Below are 23839 nucleotides of genomic sequence, written 5' to 3'. Positions count from 1 at the left end.
CCAATGTCTGGACTCTGAAGTGCTCTAGGGAGACTAAGTTTTGTTTGTGGAGTTCTTCATGGAGGAAATGAGGTTTCCTTTCGATTTCTATAGAATTGTGTGTTATTATAGGAAGGATATGGATTCCTAAATAGCTAAATACCCCCCAAAAAATGTGTGTACATATTTCTAAAAAGTAAAAGTCCCCCTAACCTTGACCAATAGTCATTTTATCCTTGAACACCTACCCCTAGTTCTGAACAGGTTAATGTCAAAGTTACGTCTAACTGTCTTTTTATAGCCGAATTATTTTTTAAACAAAGGTCGAGTGTGTGTAAAAAAAAGATGTCTTAACACATAGTTAGATTAGTTACATGTACCTAAATAAATTTAGAGCACACAAATATTATTCCCACCAAACTGCGGAAAACACGAACTTATTATCATTCTCTCAGATTAAACTTTCCTAAAAAATACAAAGCTATCTAACTATTTTTTAGCACAAATGGTCGCACACACAAATGAATACCTATTTAGTTTTGAAAATAATTTAAAATGTTATCGGTAATTCAGTAGACGTATTAGACATGTAGGAGTAGATATACGCAATGTAAAATTGATAAAAAAAAATGTATTAAATAATTTAAAATATCTGCAACACATTTTTTCCAGACATAATAGACCGCAGGCGAATTTCTCATGGTTATTTTCTAGCGTTTCTACTAATGGCCTAAGATCATGATCAGGTCGATTATCCGAACTTGTCGTAGACTTGATGGTCAATGTGATCAGTTAGATCCATGTCAGACTTAGGGCGACCTTGACCCAATGTCTGGACTCTGAAGTGCTCTAGGGAGTCTAAGTTTTGTTTGTGGAGTTCTTCATGGAGGAAATGAGGTTTCCTTTCGATTTCTAAGGAATTGTGTGTTATTATAGGAAGGATATGGATTCTTAAATAGCTAAATACCCCCCAAAAAATGTGTGTACATATTTCAAAAAAGTAAAAGTCCCCCTAACCTTGACCAATAGTCATTTTATCCTTGAACACCTACCCCTAAGTTCTGAACAGGTTAATGTCAAACTTACGTCTACTGTCTATTTATAGCCGAATTATTTTTTAAAAAAAGGTCGAGTGTGTGTAAAAAAAGATGTCCTAATACATAGTTAGATTAGTTACATGTACCTAAATAAATTTAGAGCAGACAAATATTATTCCCACCAAACTGCGGAAAACACGAACTTATTATCATTCTCTCAGATTAAGCTTTCTTAAAAAATACAAAGCTATCTAACTATTTTTTTAGCACAAATGCTCACACACACAAATGAATACCTATTTAATTTTGAAAATAATTTAAAATGTTATCAGTGATTCAGTAGACGTATTAGACATGTAGGAGTAGATACGCAATGCAAAATTGATAAAAAATGTATTAAATAATTTAAAATAATAAAAGTAAACGGATGATAAAAATCAATTATCTGAGTGGAAGTAATGCTGATAACCGAAACAGATAAGTAAAAGTATGCGATAAATTTTATCACTAATGAAAGCAATAAAATTGAAATTTGATAAAGATGTCGGATTAAAAAAAAGGTAAACAAGCGGCAAATCTTACGTGACGGCAAATCTTACCTGGCGACTTATTCGTGACAGAGGTATTCAGCTATTCAGGTGCAGAAAAATTGACAGTAAACAGATATGTAAGTAAAAGTACCTTAGGTAGGTAGGTACCTGTGTGATAAATTTTATCTCTAATGAAAGCTCACTACTGAAAGCAATAAAATTGAAATTTGATAAAGAAGTCGGATTAAAAAAAGTAAACAAACGGCAAATCTTACGTGACGGCAAATCTTACCTGACGACTTATTCGTGACGGAGGTATTCAGCTATTCAGGTGCAGAAAAATTGACAGAAAACAAATATGTAAGTAAAAGTACCTAGGTACCTGTGTGATAAATTTTATCTCTAATGAAAGTAATAAAAATTAATTTTGATAAAGAATTCGATTATAAAAAGTAAACAAACAACGGGCAAATCTTACCTGACGACTTATTCGTGACGATCGTGTTCAAGTGCGGAAAAATCGACAGCAAATTGCTGGCGGCGGCACCGGGGCTGTTGGTGCCCAGCGCGCAAAGGTCGCGGGATTTCATGCCTGAGCTCGCGGCGCTGAACTCATCTAGCCCGCCGGCAAGGGCGATGTTCCCGTAGTAGTTCCCGATGAGGTTTTGCGAGGCCAGAGTGGATCGATAGCGCGGGTCCGATAACGTATTGCCCGTGTGGAAGATAATCTCGCGTTCGACTGACTGAGTGGCGTCACCCGCGCCTAGATCCTCGGTCCCGGGAAGGGGAGGAGTCAGGGGCGTGGTGTGCAGTATCATTGGCGGGTAGCGTGTCTGGTGGGGTGACTCCGGTGCAGGATCTTGAAGGTCTAGTGACACCGCGGCGCCCGATGGGGAAGTGGTGCCTGTAAGAAGGGGGGATGAACAGGGTCGTTTACAAGGGGTTTTTCTTCTTCTGTTTTATGATTGAACAAGATCTTTTGTTGTAAACATATTGTATTATGTTGTTAAACCGATAAAATACACGAGATCTTGTTTAAACTGCTGGGGCAAAGGGACTTTTTAGTCTCATTCGAGGAGGATAAACTATTCTATTCCTTGGCTCCGGGCACCGGTCCGCGAAGCAGCAGTTTTTTAACAAAAGTGGAAAATAAAATCCTAGTAGGTACATATGTACTATAACAAAAGATACATGATAACTACCTAGGTATAATTATCAACCAACATAACCATCTAGCATTCTTGTGTGAGGGGTCTATTATTGTAGTCATCCCAGAGGATCGGTCAATGGGCCCAGCTAAGGCTGTAGACGGCCCTGGAAAATTAAAACTGAGAGCGGTTTTTATTGCTCTGCTCTTTTCATCATTATGTTGGTTGATGATTATTGTTATGGTAATAAGCATGATTCTTTATGATGGTGTATGCTCTGTGTGCTACGCGTTTGTGTGTGTGGTGACATGATGGAATTTTTGTGGTAAATCGCCGAGCACTCCATGGAAAGAGAGGAAAACTTGAAACATAAGTCAATGTTGTAACTTAATCCATTGCATTGGTATAGGAGTTTGCCTCAGGCCATGAAATATTCCCAACTTGAAAAAAAAAAGAACTTTTCTGTCCATTTTCCTAAATGGGCTCGTTTAATTATTTGGAATTTTTAAAGGGATGAAATTCACTCCAGAATGTACAAGTAAAGAGTAAGTAAGTATCTATACATCAGAGAAAATGGTGAGGTGAACATTGATGGTAGAGAAATACCTATAGTTAGAAATCTAAAATAGGTAACAAAAACCTAAAAAAAAACTAGTGCCCAGCATAGTTAAAATAGTCCAGTGGCCGGCATAATAAAAAATAGTCCAGAGGCCGGTAGAGAACTTACCTTGGCCGTCAACTGGGGACACATTCTGCGGCGTCCGACTGGCCGAAGACATGTCCCTCTGACCTTGACCCTGGATTTGTCCTTGACCTTGATGGCCGGAATCTTCTTCCGATGAGGATATGGACTCTTGGTGGTGGCGGTTCGGATGGTACGCCATGATATGGCTGGTGAGACTGTGGAAGTTCTGGATGATGGTGGGAGCCTCGGTGGCCGAAAGGTGGTTCTGGTCGAGTTGCAGGATCATCTGAGCCGCCTCGTTACCTGTGGAGACGGAAGGAATAGAATATAATAAGTATACCTTGTTTATCCTGCTCAAATAGGACTGAAAAGTCCCTTTACCCCAGCAGTAGGCTATTACTGTTATTGTGGTCAATCAAAATATATTGAGGATTAAATTCCATACCTCGGCTGGGATTGAACCCACACCCTCCTGTTAACCAGGCGAGCGTCTCGACCACTACACCACCGAGGCATGTAGGAAAGGATGTGGAAGGTGGACTTCTGCAGGACAGGACTTTGGAAAGCTTTAGAAAGTTTCGGTAGATATAGTTTTAGGCGAGGAGGATCAGTGTTAAGCTCATGAGATCTATATTGTCTGATGTGAACGGATGAAAGTCATGAAAATAACTACCTATGGGCACCTAATGAACTTTTTTATCGTTTCCTTAGTGGAACTCTGGAACTTAATGTTTGAGAAAGAGGACTGGTCCTTGGTCCCTCGGTCTAGGTCTAGGTCCTCTTAAAGAGATTTTCCCAATATGCCAAGTTATGTAGGTATACCTAAGGATGAAATTTAAAAAGACTCTGACCCCCACATGGACTTGTCATTGAGACTTCAGAATGATCCTTCTACTTTCTGCAAATTTAAGAACACCGGAGCCAAAATATGTCAAATTGCAAAATTTTTGGAATCACGAAAATCTACAATAAAAGCGACATTATTAATTCTCTATTTCGGAGCTGCATTAGAAGATTGACATTCCCAAATGGTCCTTTGTTTCAAAATAGTAAAAACAGAAGCTATTAGGCTCCTCCACCCAGACACGCGATTCAGCGAATTCTTTCGGACGAAGATGAATGAGGAGAAGAAAGCACCAAAAACAAACCAAATGAATAAAGCAGAATTCAAAATCAAAAGACACCAAATGAAAACAAAGGACATAATGAGTTTGTTGACAACACATGTGAGACACAAAACGTCAAGTGCATGAGATCTTCACAAACCCTTTTGGACCCTTTGGTCGAGGATGACCCAAAACAAAGACCCCTGATGACCCAGTCCCAAGCGTTGAAGTACCTAATTTTATACTTCTGCACATCAATGGTCCCAAGTGACCCATGTTATTCCAGACATGTTCAATGAGACATAAGGAGATAATGATTGTGAACCATCAAAAATCAAAACTATAAGACAAACCTATTGAACCAATGACCCAGCTGAATCATCTGTCACTACGTCTATTATCTACGAATTTCTTGTGGACTTGTTGATATGCAAATCGAACAAAAATTAGGTCATTTAAGAATTTGGGCGCCCAAATTCACATAACCCAGTTTGGACCTGTTTCGACATTTTCTGGATGATGAAGATCAAATTGCGATCACGTGTGAAGAGGGTATGAAATAAGGATTTATTATTTATCAAATCTCGAGCTTATGGTACGTAGCTACGTACTGATTTACTGATTATTTATTATACCACCGTAAAAACTTTGATTTGATCATTTTGCGAGCAAATAACTAATGTAAGGTACTTTTTTGTAGCAACCTCGGTGGTATAGTGGTTAACACGTCGGACTTTGCATATGGAGATTAGTGGTTCGAGTCCAATTCAAGTCATGAAATTTTATCTAGGTGTAATAATTGAGGAACGATATTTGTGACAATCATTTAAGTATGCTTAAATGTAAATATCGAACCAGGTGTCAAGATAATAGAATGGAAAACAAGAAATTTCAACAAAAATTCTCTTACCTTCTCTATCGGGCAGCGTAAGGTCTTCCTCCTCCGGACTCGCCCGTTGAGACCTTGTCATTCGCTCCACATCCTCCAGCCGGCTTTCTCCATTCATCTCAGCCGGAACATTAATCGCATCCCCGCCTTCCCCATCCTCACTCCCGATGTCGGGATGATGAATGACCGTAGCGTCCGCGGCGTGAATAAAATCCGCGGGAAGGAAAACAAGAAATTTCAACAAAAATTCTCTTACCTTCTCTATCGGGCAGCGTAAGGTCTTCCTCCTCCGGACTCGCCCGTTGAGACCTCGTCATTCGCTCCACATCCTCCAGCCGGCTTTCTCCATTCATCTCGGCCGCAACATTGATCGCATCCCCGCCTTCTCCATCCTCACTCCCGATGTCGGGATGATGAATGACCGTAGCGTCCGCGGCGTGAATAATTTCCGCGGGAAAAACGGATGATAAAAATCAATTATCTGAGTGGAAGTAATGCTGATAACCGAAACAGATAAGTAAAAGTATGCGATAAATTTTATCACTACTGAAAGCAATAAAATTGAAATTTGATAAAGAAGTCGGATTAAAAAAAGTAAACAAACGGCAAATCTTACGTGACGGCAAATATTACCTGACGACTTATTCGTGACGGAGGTATTCAGCTATTCAGATGCAGAAAAATTGACAGTAAACAAATATGTAAGTAAAAGTACCTAGGTACCTGTGTGATAAATTTTATCTCTAATGAAAGCAATAAAAATTAATTTTGATAAAGAATTTGATTATAAAAAGTAAGTAAACAAACAACGGGCAAATCTTACCTGACGACTTATTCGTGACGATCGTGTTCAAGTGCGGAAAAATCGACAGCAAATTGCTGGCGGCGGCACCGGGGCTGTTGGTGCCCAGCGCGCAAAGGTCGCGGGATTTCATGCCTGAGCTCGCGGCGCTGAACTCATCTAGCCCGCCGGCAAGGGCGATGTTCCCGTAGTAGTTCCCGATGAGGTTTTGCGAGGCCAGAGTGGATCGATAGCGCGGGTCCGATAACGTATTGCCCGTGTGGAAGATAATCTCGCGTTCGACTGACTGAGTGGCGTCACCCGCGCCTAGATCCTCGGTCCCGGGAAGGGGAGGAGTCAGGGGCGTGGTGTGCAGTATCATTGGCGGGTAGCGTGTCTGGTGGGACCCAGCACCCCCAGGTTGAGAGTCAGTGCTCTTGACCGCTCAGCCACAGAGGTGGACTCTACTTTCTGCCTTCCCTCTTAGATCGTAAAGATTTGGAAGAATGGGCTTTTGTATGAGAACTTGCGGTGGATTATACCTCATCCTCGTTGTAACACGACTACATTCGAGTTTTCTTGCAACCTTCTATAAATCCGTAGGGTACACAAACACATTGTATCACCTAACTATGACGTATACAACAGAGGTAAACGTACCCTAACTACAATCTAATACAAGTTCTACAACACTATTTACTATTCGTCTGGTGGGGTGACTCCGGTGCAGGATCTTGAAGGTCTAGTGACACCGCGGCGCCCGATGGGGAAGTGGTGCCTGTAAGAAGGGGGGATGAACAGGGTCGTTTACAAGGGGGTTTTTCTTCTTTTTTATAATTAAACAAGATTTTTTGTTGTAAGCATATTGTATTACCTATGTTGTTAAACCCATAAAATACACGAGATCTTGTTTAAACTGCTGGGGTAAAGGGACTTTTTAGTCTCATTCGAGGAGGATAAACTATTCTATTCCTTGGCCCAGGGCACCGGTCCGCGAAGCAGCAGTTTTTTAACCAAAGTGGAAAATAAAATCCTAGTATGTACTATAACAAAAGATACATGATAACTACCTAGGTATAATCATCAACCAACATAACCATCTAGCATTCTTGTGTGAGGGGTCTATTATTTCTGTTTTATGATTGAACAAGATCTTTTGTTGTAAACATATTGTATTATGTTGTTAAACCGATAAAATACACGAGATCTTGTTTAAACTGCGGGTAAAGGGACTTTTTAGTCTCATTCGAGGAGGATAAACTATTCTATTCCTTGGCCCCGGGCACCGGTCCGCGAAGCAGCAGTTTTTTTAACCAAAGTGGAAAATAAAATCCTAGTAGGTACATATGTACTATAACAAAAGATACATGATAACTACCTAGGTATAATCATCAACCAACATAACCATCTAGCATTATTGTGTGAGGGGTCTATTATACTGTAGTCATCCCAGAGGATCGGTCAATGGGCCCAGCTGAGGCTGTAGACGGCCCTGGAAAATTAGAACTGAGAGCGGTTTTTATTGCTCTGCTCTTTTCATCATTATGTTGGTTGATGATTATTGTTATGGTAATAAGCATGATTCTTTATGATGGTGTATGCTCTGTGTGCTACGCGTTTGTGTGTGTGGTGACATGATGGAATTTTTGTGGACCAGGCGAGCGTCTCGACCACTACACCACCGAGGCATGTAGGAAAGGATGTGGAAGGTGGACTTCTGCAGGACAGGACTTTGGAAAGATTTAGAAAGTTTCGGTAGATATAGTTTTAGGCGAAGAGGATCAGTGTTAAGTTCATGAGATCTACTGTCTGATGTGAACGGATGAAAGTCATGAAAGTACCTACCTATGGACACCTAATGAACTTTTTTATCGTTTCCTTAGTGGAACTCTGGAACTTAATGTTTGAGAAAGGGGACTGGTCCTTGGTCCCTCGGTCTAGGTCCTCTTAAAGAGATTTTCCCAATATGTCAAGTTATGTATACCTAAGGATGAAATTTAAAAAGACTCTGACCCCCACATGGACTTGTCATTGAGACTTCAGAATGATCCTTCTACTTTCTGCAAATTTAAGAACACCGGAGCCAAAATATGTCAAGTTGCAAAATTTTTGAAATCACGAAAATCTACAGTAAAAGCGACATTATTAATTCTCTATTTCGGAGATCTGCATTAGAAGATTGACATTCCCAATTTTTGTGGTAAATCGCCGAGCACTCCATGGAAAGAGAGGAAAACTTGAAACATAAGTCAATGTTGTAACTTAATCCATTGCATTGGCATTGGTATAGGAGTTTGCCTCAGGCCATGAAATATTCTCAACTTGAGACGGCCCTGGAAAATTAGAACTGAGAGCGGTTTTTATTGCTCTGCTCTTTTCATCATTATGTTGGTTGATGATTATTGTTATGGTAGCATGATTCTTTATGATGGTGTATGCTCTGTGTGCTACGCGTTTGTGTGATGTGTGGTGACATGATGGAATTTTTGTGGTAAATCGCCGAGCACTCCATGGAAAGAGAGGAAAACTTGAAACACAAGTCAATGTTGTAACTTAATCCATTGCATTGGTAGGAATTTGCCTCAGGCCATGAAATATTCCCAACTTGAAAAAAAAAGAACTTTTCTGTCCATTTTTCTAAATGGGCTCGTTTAATTATTTGGAATTTGTAAAGGGATGAAATTCACTGCAGAATGTACAAGTAAAGAGTAAGTAAGTATCTATACATCAGAGAAAATGGTGAGGTAAACATTGATGGTAGCGAAATACCTATAGTTAGAAATATAAAATAGGTAACAAAAACCTAAAGTGTCGCACACAATAGCCCACTTTTTCCGTTACCATGTGATTTATGAGGAATTATGTCGAGTGCAACATGTTTTTTAAATTGTTCAACATGTTTTTAAATCATTACAGCTAGTTTACATAGCCTAATGTTTTACTCAGTGTAAATAGTTAGGCATGGATGTAAAAGAATGTGCCTTGAAGTAATGCGAAAGCAGTTCCAAGGTACACCGAGAAAAAAAAATGGTGACAGGGTGCCAAAATTTTAGGGTGGAAGAACCCTATTATTCGGTTACTTCCCCTGATTTAGGCTGTTGGGTTATATTATAATGCTGTATATTATAGCATTCCAACAGCCTAAACCAAGGGAGCTTCCGGATATAGAGTTCAATGGGTGCTGGAACCCAGTCACCAGATTAGGCTGCTGGCCCCCTTTTTTTTTTTTTTTTTTTCTCAGTGTACAATCTTAAAAAAAAAAGTAGAAAGTAGACACTCACCTTAGCCCAGACTCTTGGCCGGAGAAGTAGTTGCTCTGCAGGTTATGTAACGTCGTGGTTCCATTGTTCTCAAACAGGTCCTCTCCCTGATTGTCATTTCCGTGGTCATTTCCATGATGACCCTCGTGGTGGTGTCCCTCGTGATGACTGTGGTGAACATGGTGGATGTGAGGCGATGGAGACGAAGTGTGGGACGAGTGGAAGGTGCTGAGAGGTGTGAAAGCGACTGGAGAGGTTTCGCTTTCCCGACCTCCGCTGGGGACAAGTTACTACTGGTACCTCAGAACTAGTAGTTCCTCTAGTTACACGTACAAAATCAGTAGCTCCCAAAAGCAGAGGATCATTACTGCTTAATGGTACCAGTATAAAACCAGTCACCATTGAAGAGAAAACGATTGGTAAAACCATGTACTTGTAGGTATAGTAAGTACACATGTGTAAATAGTATAAATACCTAGTACCTTCATATATATTAGGTGCATAAGTATGAGTTTAGATCGAAAAATATCGAAAAACTTAGCTTGCTTCATCTATTTGGGTTCACTTTTGGTCTGAAAGAGTGACCCCTTTAGTCTTCTTTAGGTCGGGATTCGAACCCAGCACCCCCAGGTTGAGAGTCAGTGCTCTTGACCGCTCAGCCACAGAGGTGGACTCTACTTTCTGCCTTCCCTCTTAGATCGTACAGATTTGGAGGAATGGGCTTTTGTATGAGAACTTTCGGTGGATTATACCTCATCCTCGTTGTAACACGACTACATTCGAGTTTTCTTGCAACCTTCTATAAATCCGTAGGGTACACAAACACATTGTATCACCTAACTATGACGTATACAACAGAGGTAAACGTACCCTAACTACAACCTAATACAAGTTCTACAACACTATTTACTATTCGAGTAAAATGTATAACATGCAAGTTGATGTAGGGAATCATAACAATGTAATATTTGAAACAAAACAAGCATGCTTCAGCAAAAACAACACTGCGTAACCTTGTACTGTCAGCAGTAAAGCAAGGGGTCCCTGATCCCTCTCAATCTTAATTATCAGACATATTCACATATTTAAAGAATGGTTTGGTGAGGGCAAAAGGAATTCTGGGATTTCTTAGCCACACTCTCCAATTTCTTCACCACATGTTAATTTAAACCTAATATGACGAAACCTCCCCATATTTCGGTCCGCTGTCTCTACATTCGTCACCTGGTTGGGAATTCGGAATTCCCTAATTGACAAATCCCTCATGAGCAACAAGTGTGTCGCACAGTTGGGTGAGCTCGTGTAATTTTGAAGCCAGCCTAATTAGCTTATGAAGAATATGAAGGATAGAGCGTCTGACTTGTAAACACAAGTCGTAGGTTCTATTCCCACCCAATAAGAACTTTGTCCTTAACAGGTAAGGTCCGTTCCCGGAACGGCTGGTTTTCTTATCCTGTCCTCCTTTTCTCTTCGATTGCGGGAGATAAGACCTCTGTTGTTACGGTTCCTTAAGTCCTTCTAACACGTTCTTTAGGCTGTCATCTGATAATGGCCGAGTAGAACACGTAATAATATTGGAAGCTCCACGACCAACGGTTCATGGATTTCACGCGGGTGGAGCATCGCTTCCGCGCTGTGAATTTCGCTGGACGCCTGAAGCATTTCGCCCGCGTGCTGGCCCGTCTCCCCGCTGTGATTGAGATTCTCGCTGGAGGCGAACGGTTCATGGATTTCACGCGGGTGGAGCATCGCTTCCGCGCTGTGAATTTCGCTGGACGCCTGAAGCATTTCGCCCGCGTGCTGGCTCGTCTCCCCGCTGTGATTGAGATTCTCGCTGGAGGCTTCGTGTAGGATTTCACCCGTGTGGTGAATCCCTTCCCCGCTATGCAGGTGCTCGCTGGTTTCGTGAATTTGGCCGGTGTGGATGGTGTCGGCATTGTTGTTGTTTGGTTCGGTGTATGAGCTGAACTTGAGGAGGTCGTGATGGTGTGAGGATTTCAGATCGTACGACTCCTGTAGACTACCGATGCGAAGTCCTGAAACAGGAAAAGTAAGAGGATTTTCCTCTGTCAGATTCTTCGCCACTGTTAGGCTTATTTTCTCATGAAAAATTGTGAGAACGAAAAAGTGGACATCTCATCAGCAGATATCTACTCTCGATTTTTCAAACCTTCGATATTTCATAGTTTTCGATATAACTAATCATCGGGTCCCTAGCAAATCTCTCGATATTTCGAAAATATATTATCGAGTGAACTGTCTGTACATAATACACAACAGATATAGCGTTAATAAAATCATTATCTTCTGTAACATTAATACAATTTGTGAACATTCCCTCGCTTCCAAACTGAAGTCGTTCCCCTATTTGACATCTCTACCACGACATCCGAGGCTATTCCATGTCATATATCCCCAACCCCATGGCAAAATAGACACATTTATGTTTATCCCATACTTCATATATAGCATTGAATGTAAAGGAAACTTCTCAGGGGACCTAAGTCGTTCGGGGGTCTTGTTACAACATTGAATGTACAGGGACCTATTTGAATACCCCTAATTAATTTTAAGTTTGGACTATTTTGGTAAAATTGAACTTTGAATCGGTTTCATATTATACAAACAGTATTGTACTCGTATGAAACCCCCGTTAACAAGCAGAGATTTACAAATAACAAGTGTAATGCTAGGATTTACAATACAAGCTAATTCTCGGAGATTCCTGTAGCGTTTATTTCGATGTGAACTTTGGATCGGTCCCTTTTAGAAGCAGAATGCAACGGGTCGAGAGTCCATATAGGTTATAGCATTGAATGTAAAGGAAACTTCTCAGGGGACCTAAGTCGTTCGGGGGTCTTGTTACAACAATGAATGTACAGGGACCTATTTGAATACCCCTAATTCATTTTAAGTTTGGACTATTTTGGTAAAATTGAACTTTGAATCGGTTTCATATTGTACAAACAGTATTGTATTAAACCCCCGTTAACAAGCAGAGATTTACAAATAACAAGTGTAATGCTAGGATTTACAATACAAGTTAATTTGTAAGGTTTTTATAAGAGGGTAATAGAGTGAGGTCAGAGTCTTCATTGTACCTATCAAAACTTGAATGAAAAGGAATTTGAGTTCTCTAATTGGAAGCCATGAAAATGAAAACTAATTTTCCTTTAAAACAAAAATAATATCCTCCTTTGATCCCATATTGATTATTGACAGTAGGTACTCTATTGTCATTAAACTCCTGGGTCTATACCCTTAAAAATACCTATTATATACCTAATTCATTTCCATTGTTTCACATATACCAACACGGAATTCGGACTTATTTAAATATCATTAAACTCTTGGGTCTATACCCTTAAAAATATTATATACCTAATTCATTTCCATTGTTTCACATACCAACACGGAATTCGGACTTGTTTAAATGATACAGAAAAACCCATCAGGCGAATGACCCCTGCTAGTTCCTTGTTATGGTTGTAACCATTTGCCTGACGATGTTTGGAAATTTGTAGGAAAACGCAATTGTTAAGCAATTTCCTTGATGAGTTTCAACCTTTCAACAATCGTCCTAGATATAAATGAATATGGTAGGAAAGTGGGTGGATATGGATATGTAAACGCTATACCTAGAAATTCTTACGGTTTTGACCTTTTTTGTCTGATGTGTCTGCAGCTTATTTCTATGTTTTGAAGAAAAAAGACACGATCGACATTAAGACGTGTAAAATTTCGTACTAACTTTCTACAAATCTACATAATAGGTATACATATGTATACTATTACCTAAGAATTTGAATTTTCATTCGTGCAGTCACGAATTCATCTCAGAATCTCTAAAATTCTTGGAAAATTCTCAGAAAAATTCATATAAAATTCAAAATCTCAGAGACTTCTCAAAATACATCAAACGCTACAGTTAGAATCATGATTGTGTTGCAACTAGAGCGATAAATGACGTATGCCCATCACAGTGAAGGTCTCATAAACTTTTCACAGAGCACAGACTCATAAACATAAAAACATTGCACAATTTTGTCCTAAACAGTGTCAATCGAACGCTTGTCCCTGAGTCCCTGATTTCATTCTAGAAAGCTTGTCCTAATGTCGTTCTGGGGAATGACAAGTGGGATTGGACTCGAACCATCAACTTCCAGATCAGAAGTTCACTAACGACTACAACACCTATGTACACCATTCAGGATGGTAAACGCCTCCCAAAATCGGGAATTTCCTTACTCAATTTTTGTCTCAAGAAACCAATGAGTTTGGAATGGTTTTAATCATCAATGATTTTAATCACCATGGTGATTTTTTGGAATGGTTTTAATCACCATGGTTTTAACACACTGTCAAGTAGACCCTGAGTCCCTGATTTCATTCTAGAAAGCTTGTCCTAATGTCGTTCTGGGGAATGACAAGTGGGATTGGACTCGAACCACCAACTTCCAGATCAGAAGTCCACTAACGACTACAACACCTATGTACACCATTCAGGATGGTAAACGCCTCCCAAAATCTGAAATTTCCTTACTCAATTTTTGTCTCAAGAAACCAATGAGTTTGGAAAAACCCTCCTTTTTTTCAGGAAATTGGAAATTTCAAAGGTGTTTTCCTAAGTCCAGCCACTCACTATCAAGTAGACCTAACCTGACAGGTACACCTGATCAAGTCCGCTTGTCAGGTTTACCTGATACTTAATGACAACACACACAGCACACACTGTCAAGTAGACCTGACAGGCGGACCTGACCAGGTACGCCTATCAGGTATGCCTGATGGTGAGCGGCTGGCCTAAGAATTCAAAGTTTTGACGACCGTTTTCGCCCCGGAGGAGCTGAACTTGAGGAGGTCGTGATGGTGTGAGGATTTCAGATCGTACGACTCCTGTAGACTACCGATGCGAAGTCCTGAAACAGGAAGTAAGAGGATTTTCCTCTGTCAGATTCTTCGCCACTGTTAGGCTTATTTTCTCATGAGAAAATTGTGAGAACGAAAAAGTGGACATCTCATCAGCAGATATCTACTCCCGATTTTTCAAACCTTCGATATTTCATATAGTTTTCGATAATTCGAACTAATCATCGGGTCCCTAGCAAAACTCTCGATATTTCGAAAATATATTATCGAGTGGACTGTATGTACATAATACACAACAGATATAGCGTTAATAAAATCATTATCTTCTGATGTAACATTACTACAATTTGTGGACATTCCCTCGCTTCCAAACTGAAGTCGTTCCCCTATTTGACATCTCTACTCTACCAGGACATCCGAGGCTATTCCATGTCATATATCCCCAACCCCATGGCAAAATAGACACATTTATGTTTATCCCACATTTCATATATCCCATCATAGAATAGACATGTATTGACGCGATTCAGCGAATTCTTTCGGACGAAGATGAATGAGGAGAAGAAAGCACCAAAAACAAACCAAATGAATAAAGCAGAATTCAAAAGACACCAAATGAAAACAAAGGACATAATGAGTTTGTTGACAACACATGTGAGACACAAAACGTCAAGTGAGATCCTCAACGAGACATAAGGAGATAATGATTGTGAACCATCAAAAATCAAAACTATAAGACAAACCTATTGAACTAATGACCCAGCTGAATCATCTGTCACTACGTCTATTATCTACGAATTTCTTGTGGACTTGTTGATATGCAAATTGAACAGAAATTAGGTCATTTAAGAATTTTGGCGCCCTGGGTTATGGAAAAAACAACATGGTTGCCGGATTTCGAAATAAAACGGACAGAATGTGGTAAACCTGGAGCAGTGTTGTCTTTACTGTCAAGATTGCAACATACATAACGTACCTAATAGGAACGTCTAAGGATTTGATTTGGATATTGAAATTTTCCACGGAATAACGGAAGGAAATGGAAATTGGAAGGATAAAAAAGGAAATTCGGAAAAAAAGCAATTGAATACAACTCTACTAAACGAAATCGAAAAAACAACAAAACCACAATCAAGGGAATCAAGCCGATTAGTAGTTGCAGATGATAGCATGGTTTGAAAGAATGGCAAACAAACCTTCAACGAAAATCAAAGGTCCATTATCTCAGTTCTCAAAGGTTCTTCACATTGGTGGTACTGGATTGTCTCGTCGGGCTAGATTCAAGCTTTACTGTCCTGCTGAATGGTTCTTCCGTTTCTTCCGTTTTACATCAATAGTGTACACTTCTGCACTAAAGAAAACGATCCACTGTTTGCACTTATATTGTATCGCCAAAGAATCACAATCCCTACCCAAAAACCGCATCTTGAGAAACTTTGGGTACACGCCCATCACGATTTCGTTAGGTAAACCGCAAAACACGAGTTTTCCGCGCGGACAAGATCATGGCACGCGGCACTCGAATTCAAATCCCGCGCACACAAGATTTCCGAGCTTTCGCCGCGCCGAATCGATTTCCTCGCCCCGAAATTGTTTCACCCCGATCCGACCTGTTCGTTTTCCATCCCGCTATCAGGAGATTAGACCGGCATGAGGTGCACACCCCGGCGATAACGGAACGATAAGGCTGGTCGGCCCGCGATAAGCGATAAAGCGGCGGAGAGTCCCTCCCACCGACTGACTCACCAGTGGGGAAGCTCACCAGTTACGGTGAAAACCACCAGGAGTCTGTTAGACTGTGGGACTTTTCAGTGTTTCAGTAAAGGGACATTCTCTTAGTATGATTACCTTAATGGATCTGTGGTATCAACACTGGATTTGGATCTCTCGATCTTGTGCTCTTCTCATCCACAACAGTTCCACTGCTTTGATGATAGGTTCCGCCCATCTAGTTGGTCGTTTTCCTTTACCCCTCTTCCATCTCTGGTAGGTTCTTTCTGAAAGTCCTGCTCAAACTTTCTATCAGGGTACAAAAGCGGGTTATGTGTTAAAGTGTACATAACTCTTCCGGCATACCAGCGCAGCAGCTGTCTTGCTCACTGTGAGTGTAGGTCCATACCCTTTCATTTGAGAGACAAAAGCTCCTCAGAAAAGGTTGCCCATCTTAGAGTGCACTTAACAAATTTCTTGACCCCGCCGGGAATCGAACCCGGGTCTCCCGCGTGCAAGGTGAGCGCAGTGACCACTACGCCATGGGAGCTGACTGTAACGACTTTGAATGATATGAGCAATAAGTTCTGTCCAGTGGTCAAGGATTTACGCTCAGTCAACCCCATCAGCATCAGGGCTACTGAGCAAATTAGAAAGTCTACAGTCTAGAAGGTTTTGCCCATCTATTACTTGAGAAATGGACAAAAGACACTTCAATAAACACCCATGTGAGGGTTCAAGTGGAGCATAATGAGGGTAGTTTAGGTTTAGAGCTGTTTGAAATTCTAATGATAAATAGGAGGTGGAACCGAATTGTCTGTAAACCCAGCTACTTCACTACGTCAGTGTGGAAAAAGTTTCCCCCTCATTTGAGAAATGAGCAAAACGTCTTCTTCGAACACTTCTTCACTTTTGAAGATACTGGCATCGAATATCTCTTCTCAGCTAGGTATTCTCAACACCTCTAATTGATAACAAACCGTTCAGTTCAAACGGTTGATAACCGATTAGCCAACAATCGTAATCTGAGCACGTGGTTTTTTATCACCACCGGGGGCGGCCTGCGTCCCAAATGATCAATGACTATCACCTCAGCTTAGGTTTAGATCATGGTGATCCAACAGGAACCGTGTAAGTGGACATCCTACAGGAAAACGTAAGTGGACATGCTACAGAATCTGTGGACACGCGACACGCATGTGGGTATGCTATGTAGTGGATCAAAATAATGAACACTGATGCACCTAACTATTTCTTACAACACACTTCCAGATCACTTTGCATAGAATAGATTAGGTTTAGATCATGGTGATCCAACAGGAACCGTGTAAGTGGACATCCTACAGGAAAACGTAAGTGGACATGCTACAGAATCTGTGGCCACGCGACACGCATGTGGGTATGCTATGTAGTGGATCAAAATAATGAACACTGATACACCTAACTATTTCTTACAACACACTTCCAGATCACTTTGCATAGAATAGAATTTATTGTTTTTAGAATTTTATTCCAAGGGAGGATTGTTGGTGACTTTGGTTGTTTCTTCAGCAAAAGAGTTTTTACAAGGATTATAGATTTTCTTGGCCTTACTTACTTTGCGCGTGTGATGACTTAGAAGTTAAAAGGGTTTAGATTCTGATGTGTTCTTAAGTACAATGTTCTTACATTTCCTGTACTGACTTTCAGTATGTAGATACATCTTGAGAGTTCGTGTACAATATGTTTATGTTTTACAAACTAAAAGGAAATTGAGCTGCTATGCGCATAAAACACCTTGAGGAAATTGGGCTTAATTGAAGGCTTGTGCTCTGTAGATACATCTTGAGAGTTCGTGTACAATATGTTTATGTTTTACAAACTAAAAGGAAATTGAGCTGCTATGCGCATAAAACACCTTCAGGAAATTGGGCTTAATTGAAGGCTTGTGCTGAGTTTACGGTTTGCCTACATGAACACTCCTTTCTTCCCCGTTCATTTCCTTTGAAAGACTTTCAAATTCAAAACATTATTCAACATTTTTGAATGGGAATAGTTACCATACATCTATTTATTATTTAAAGTATGAATCTATCTTGAAGAGCAACCTTTCCTAGTTTCCAAAGCATACCTTCTATTCTTGCGGAAATTACTTAGTGGTCCACTTGTACCAATCCTCCCAATATATATCCGTGTATAATAATTCTACATATATCGTGTAACCTTAAGGAAGTGGGGGACACCTATAGTTACTTGTTACGAAGGGTGTTCAAGTGTTGCTTCAGCATTTTATTATAAAACCAAGTTTTTTGTTCAGTTGATCAGGGTCAAAATCATTGGATCCACTCTAGTTCCAGTAAATATGGTCCTAATGGATGTGGACGAATTGGACATGATGGCATTTGGTAAGTTTTCATTTTAAATTCGCCTATATTCTATTAAGTACTCTATTCTATTCTAAATTGGTGGATGTGTCCAAACTACAAAAGCATAAGATTGGTGTGGATGTACTTAAATTACAAAATGATGAAATTGGTGGATGTGTCCAAATTACATTTTTTTATTGGTTGTATTTTAGGTAGGTACTGTGTTCTTAAACACAGGTTAAATTTCTGTATTGAGAACTGACAACACTCTGGTACCTAAGGTAGGTAGGTACCTACACATATGTAGGTAGGTACCTATCACAATAATAAATAATCCAACCTGTGGGTAAATAGTGATACCAACACCACCAGCACGTTAGGGTTGAGAGACGTCATGTCACGTCACGGGTTTCAAGGACATCAGGGTGATCAGTGATAGCTGATAGACAAGAAGGTCGCGATTTTTGGAAGTTCAGGGGTAAAAAAGTTCCTCTTGTCGAAATTACCTATCAGTTCCCCTTTAAGCCTCTAACAGCCTGTTATTTTGACAGCCATGTTAAGGCTATACAAATCAAATGTAACTGAACAAGCTGTTAGATTGAAATACCTCACCTCAGCCGCCGAGATATCTATTTGGCGCTAGAATACTGTGGAAATCCAGTTTATCAGCAACTGATTATCAGAAATCCCGTTAAAACACATGTTAATATAGGTAGTTCGTTTATCAACCAGATTCAACCAGCTGTGATTGTGATTACTTTTCCTATCCTGTCTCCCTTCTCTCTTCGATTTCGGGACGATAAGACCATAGCAGTTACAGTTCCCTCTGTCAAACCTCTTTAAAAAAAAATGACCCAAAAGTGTATTTGGTAAAAGGCCCATGTACCTACTGGGTAACACCGTAAAACTGGTTTTGCAGTTCAATTCCCTATGGGCTTAATGGGGTACTGATGGGGTACCTAAGGCAGATTTAGATCGAACACCCTGTATAATTTAATATTACTTGTACGTACTGGGATATTCAATGTGTGTGTTTGTATAAAGGTTTTTATTATTACTAATTGCTCTATTGCTACAAGTGCTTTCAGTATGAGATGTTCTCTTTTAGAGAAGTAACAGTCACTTCTCAACAGTTGGGTGGTAGTGTCATTGGTACCGACAATTTGGATAGGTTTCTTCAATAAAGAGTGCACTTGGTAAGAGAAACCAATAGAGCTACCTATCGTAATAAAACCTTTTCGTCTGTCTAAAATTAATGAACATTTATTATTTTTTCAACATAACTCTCAGAATATACAAATTTATTATAAATGGTATATACCCATCCGTATAAGCAGAGCTTGTGCCACGGATGGGATGGGGATTTACAAATGGCCTGACATCGCCTTTACTCTATTGGTAATACCTATGTTGTTTCTAGCAATATGACTTAGTTCCTCACAATACGTTATGCCTTGCAAGGTCTTGTGTTTTACTATTAATAGCTACGGTATTATAGCTAGATATTTTATTGGTTCTATGTGTTATGACGTTTTCATAATGTAATATGTTCCACTAAGCAGCTTGTGTGCTTGCAGTTTTGTTAGGGTATGGTGTGGCGTAACTTTGAGTGATTCTCAAAATATGCCTGCTAGACAAAATATGCCTTTTGTGGTGAGTTTAATGTCAGGCCTTTTGTAAATCCCCATCTCATCCGTGGCACAAGCTCTGATGCTTATACGGATAGGTATTTACCATTTATAATAAATTTGTATATTCTGAGAGTTATGTTGAAAAAATAATAAATGTTCATTAATTTTAGATAGAGATAAAATTCCATACCTCGGCTGGGATTGAACCCACGCCCTCCTGATTACCAGGCGAGCGCCTTGACCACTACACCACCGAGGCAGGTAGCGCCTTGATATGTCTTTTGTGGTGAGTTTAATGTCAGGCCATTTATAAATCCCCACCCCATCCGTGGCACAAGCTCTGCTTATACGGATGGGTATACCATTTATAATAAATTTGTATGTTCTTATAGAGTTATGTTGAAAAAATAATAAATGTTCATTAATTTTAGATAGTCGAAAAGGTTTTATTACGATAGGTAGCTCTATTGGTTTCTCTTACCAAGTGCACTCTTTATTGAAGAAACCTATCAAAATTGTCGGTACCGATGACACTACCACCCAACTGTTGAGAAGTGACATACTTCTCTAAAAGAGAACATCTCACAAAAGGTTTTATTACGATAGGTAGCTCTATTGGTTTCTCTTACCAAGTGCACTCTTTATTGAAGAAACCTATCAAAATTGTCGGTACCAATGACACTACCACCCAACTGTTGAGAAGCGACTTACTTCTCTAAAAGAGAACATCTCATACCGAAAGCACTTGTAGCAATAGAGCAATTAGTAATAATAAAAACCTTTATACAAACACACACATTGAATATCCCAGTACGTACAAGTAATATTAAATTATACAGGGTGTTCGGCCTAAATCTGCCTTAGGTACCCCATTAGGCCCATAGGAAATTGAACTGCAAAATCAGTTTTACGGTTTTACCCAGTAGAAATTATACAGGGTGTTCGGCCTAAATCTGCCTTAGGTACCCCATTAGGCCCATAGGAAATTGAACTGCAAAATCAGTTTTACGGTTTCACCCAGTAGGTACATGGGCCTTTTACCAAATACACTTTTGGGTCAACAGCCCGTAACTCTTTACAGTTGGACAGTTTTGCAAGTTGCACCAATCGATCCTTTGTTAAAAGTCACGTATTGAATTTTTGGGCTAAAAAGTATACTGAGGGCTTTCATGGGGCTAAAACTGATTTTACGGGTCAATTTCCTAGGGGGCAGTTTGAGGTTGAACACCCTATAAAGTAAAACACGTAGGCAAAGGTATATATACATAGGTAATATAATATATGTACATAGATACCTAATACGTATATATGTACATATAGCTAATACATCATGTACATAGTACATATTGTATATTAAATAGGTAACCTGCTAGTTATAAGTACTTTCCATGTGGTGTATACGAATTGGCAAGTGTTTCGCTCAAGGGTTTACCCCTTCATGTGAGTTCAACTCCAGTTAGTTGTAATTTTCTTAAGTTCAATAGGCTGACTGGGAGACTAGGCTGTTGATACTAGTAATCTAGGTAGTCCACGTCAATTCCTATTTCACCTATCATCTAGCTCACTATCAGTAGAAGGTATAGGTCATGTCTCCTATCTCAGGAATGCCGGGGCCATTGGCCTACAAAGATAAGCAAGATACTCGCGGGTCGGCGCGACGCAATCGCGGCAAAATTTCCCGCCACGCGGTCCCGCTATCAGGAGATTAGACCGGCACGAGGTGCACACCCCGGCGATAACGGAACGATAAGGCTGGTCGGGCCGCGATAAGCGATAAAGCGGCGGAGAGTCCCTCCCACCGACTGACTCACCAGTGGGGAAGCTCACCGGTTACGGTGAACACCACCAGGAGTTTGTTAGACTGTGGGAGTAAAGGGACTTTTCAGTGTTTCAGTAAAGGGACATTCTCTTAGTATGATTACCCTAATGAATCTGTGGTATCAACACTGGATTTGGATCTTTCGTGAACACCACCAGGAGTTTGTTAGACTGTGGGAGTAAAGGGACTTTTCAGTGTTTCAGTAAAGGGACATTCTCTTAGTATGATTACCTTAATGGATCTGTGGTATCAACACTGGACTTGGATCTTGAGCTCTTCTCATCCACAACAGTTCCACTGATTTGATGATAGGTTCCGCCCATCTAGTTGGTGGTTTTCCTTTACCCCTCTTCCATCTCTGGTAGGTTCTTTCTGAAAGTCCTTGTCAAACTTTCTATTAGGGTACAAAAGCGGGTTATGTGTTAAAGTGTACATAACTCTTCCGGCATACCAGCGCAGCAGCTGTCTTGCTCACTATGACTGTAGGTCCATACCCTTTCATTTGAGAGACAAAAGCTCCTCAGAAAATGTTTCCCATCCTAGAGTGCCTCTTCCATCTCTGGTAGGTTCTTTCTGAAAGTCCTTGTCAAACTTTCTATTAGGGTACAAAAGCGGGTTATGTGTTAAAGTGTACAAAGCTTTTCCGGCATACCAGCGCAGCAGCTGTCTTGCTCACTGTGACTGTAGGTCCATACCCTTTCATTTGAGAGACAAAAGCTCCTCAGAAAAGGTTGCCCATCTTAGAGTACACTTGGCAGCTTCCTCAGGACTATATTTTTCAACAGCTGTTTGAAATTCTAATGATAAATAGGAGGTGGAACCGAATTGTCTGTAAACCCAGCTACTTCACTACGTCAGTGTGGAAAAAGTTGCCCCTCATTTGAGAAATGCAAAGTTGGTGACCAAAACGTCTTCTTCGAACACTTCTTCACTTTTGAAGATACTGGCATCGAATATCTCTTCCAGCTGTTTGAAATTCTAATGATAAATAGGAGGTGGAACCGAATTGTCTGTAAACCCAGCTACTTCACTACGTCAGTGTGGAAAAAGTTGCCCCTCATTTGAGAAATGCAAAGTTGGTGACCAAAACGTCTTCTTCGAACACTTCTTCACTTTTGAAGATACTGGCATCGAATATCTCTTCCCAGCTATTCTCAACACCTCTAATTGATAACAAACCGTTCAGTTCAAACGGTTGATAACCGATTAGCCAACAATCGTAATCTGAGCACGTGGTTTTTTATCACCACCGGGGGCGGCCTGCGTCCAAAATGATCAATGACTATCACCTCAGGGATAACAAACCGTTCAGTTCAAACGGTTGATAACCGATTAGCCAACAATCGTAATCTGAGCACGTGGTTTTTTATCACCACCGGGGGCAGCCTGCGTCCCAAATGATCAATGACTATCACCTCAGCCGCCGAGATATCTATTTGGCGCTAGAATACTGTGGAAGTCCAGTTTATCAGCAACTGATTATCAGAAATCCCGTTAAAACACATGTTAATATGAGGTAGTTCGTTTATCAACCAGATTCAACCAGCTGTGATTGTGATTACTTTTACTGGATTTGAAATCCCGTTAAAACACATGTTAATATAGGTAGTTCGTTTATCAACCAGATTCAACCAGCTGTGATTGTGATTACTTTTACTGGATTTTTCTTCTTTATCATCGCAAAGTTATGTGATTAGGAATGCGTTGTGATAATGTATGTAAACAATGAATTGATTGAGCGAAAAGTAATTGAAGTGATTATTGTGGGCATTGTTTTGATTTAGCTATCAACTCTGCGGAAATGGAAGTTAGTCACATATGAATGGCTTGAGGATTAGAACTTTACGTTGTGACACATGAAATGTTTCATAAAATAATAAATAATAATTTATTTTTATTCAAATTTTATATTATTACCTTGCGGTGTTTACAATTTTTCTATCTATTGACTAAAATTGCTTAAATTCTTGGGATGGAGGGAGCGTACTCCTGATTTTGAGGTTGGAGCCCCTTTGGATGGCCTGAGAGAATTTTAACAAAAGGAACAGAC

General features: G+C 40.1%; 1 protein-coding gene across 1 annotated transcript in view; it reads right to left on the bottom strand.

The window, feature by feature from the left end:
- LOC103516252 overlaps positions 1-13761 on the bottom strand; it is a 37691-nt gene extending 23930 nt beyond the window's left edge. Inside the window, exons 1-5 of the mRNA XM_026828702.1 lie at positions 13728-13761; positions 11009-11451; positions 5631-5832; positions 3422-3682; positions 2025-2450 (exon numbers count right to left, since the gene is read on the bottom strand). Coding sequence (XP_026684503.1) covers positions 2025-2450; positions 3422-3682; positions 5631-5832; positions 11009-11451; positions 13728-13761 — 1366 coding nt within the window. The remainder of the gene's footprint in view (positions 1-2024; positions 2451-3421; positions 3683-5630; positions 5833-11008; positions 11452-13727) is intronic.
- Positions 13762-23839: the final 10078 nt, after the last annotated feature.

Source organism: Diaphorina citri, unplaced genomic scaffold (assembly GCF_000475195.1).
Source record: "Diaphorina citri unplaced genomic scaffold, Diaci psyllid genome assembly version 1.1 scaffold1522, whole genome shotgun sequence".
NCBI lineage: Eukaryota > Metazoa > Arthropoda > Insecta > Hemiptera > Psyllidae > Diaphorina > Diaphorina citri.
Note: the sequence above shows the minus strand (reverse complement) of the source record. Positions and strands in the feature narration are given on the sequence as shown.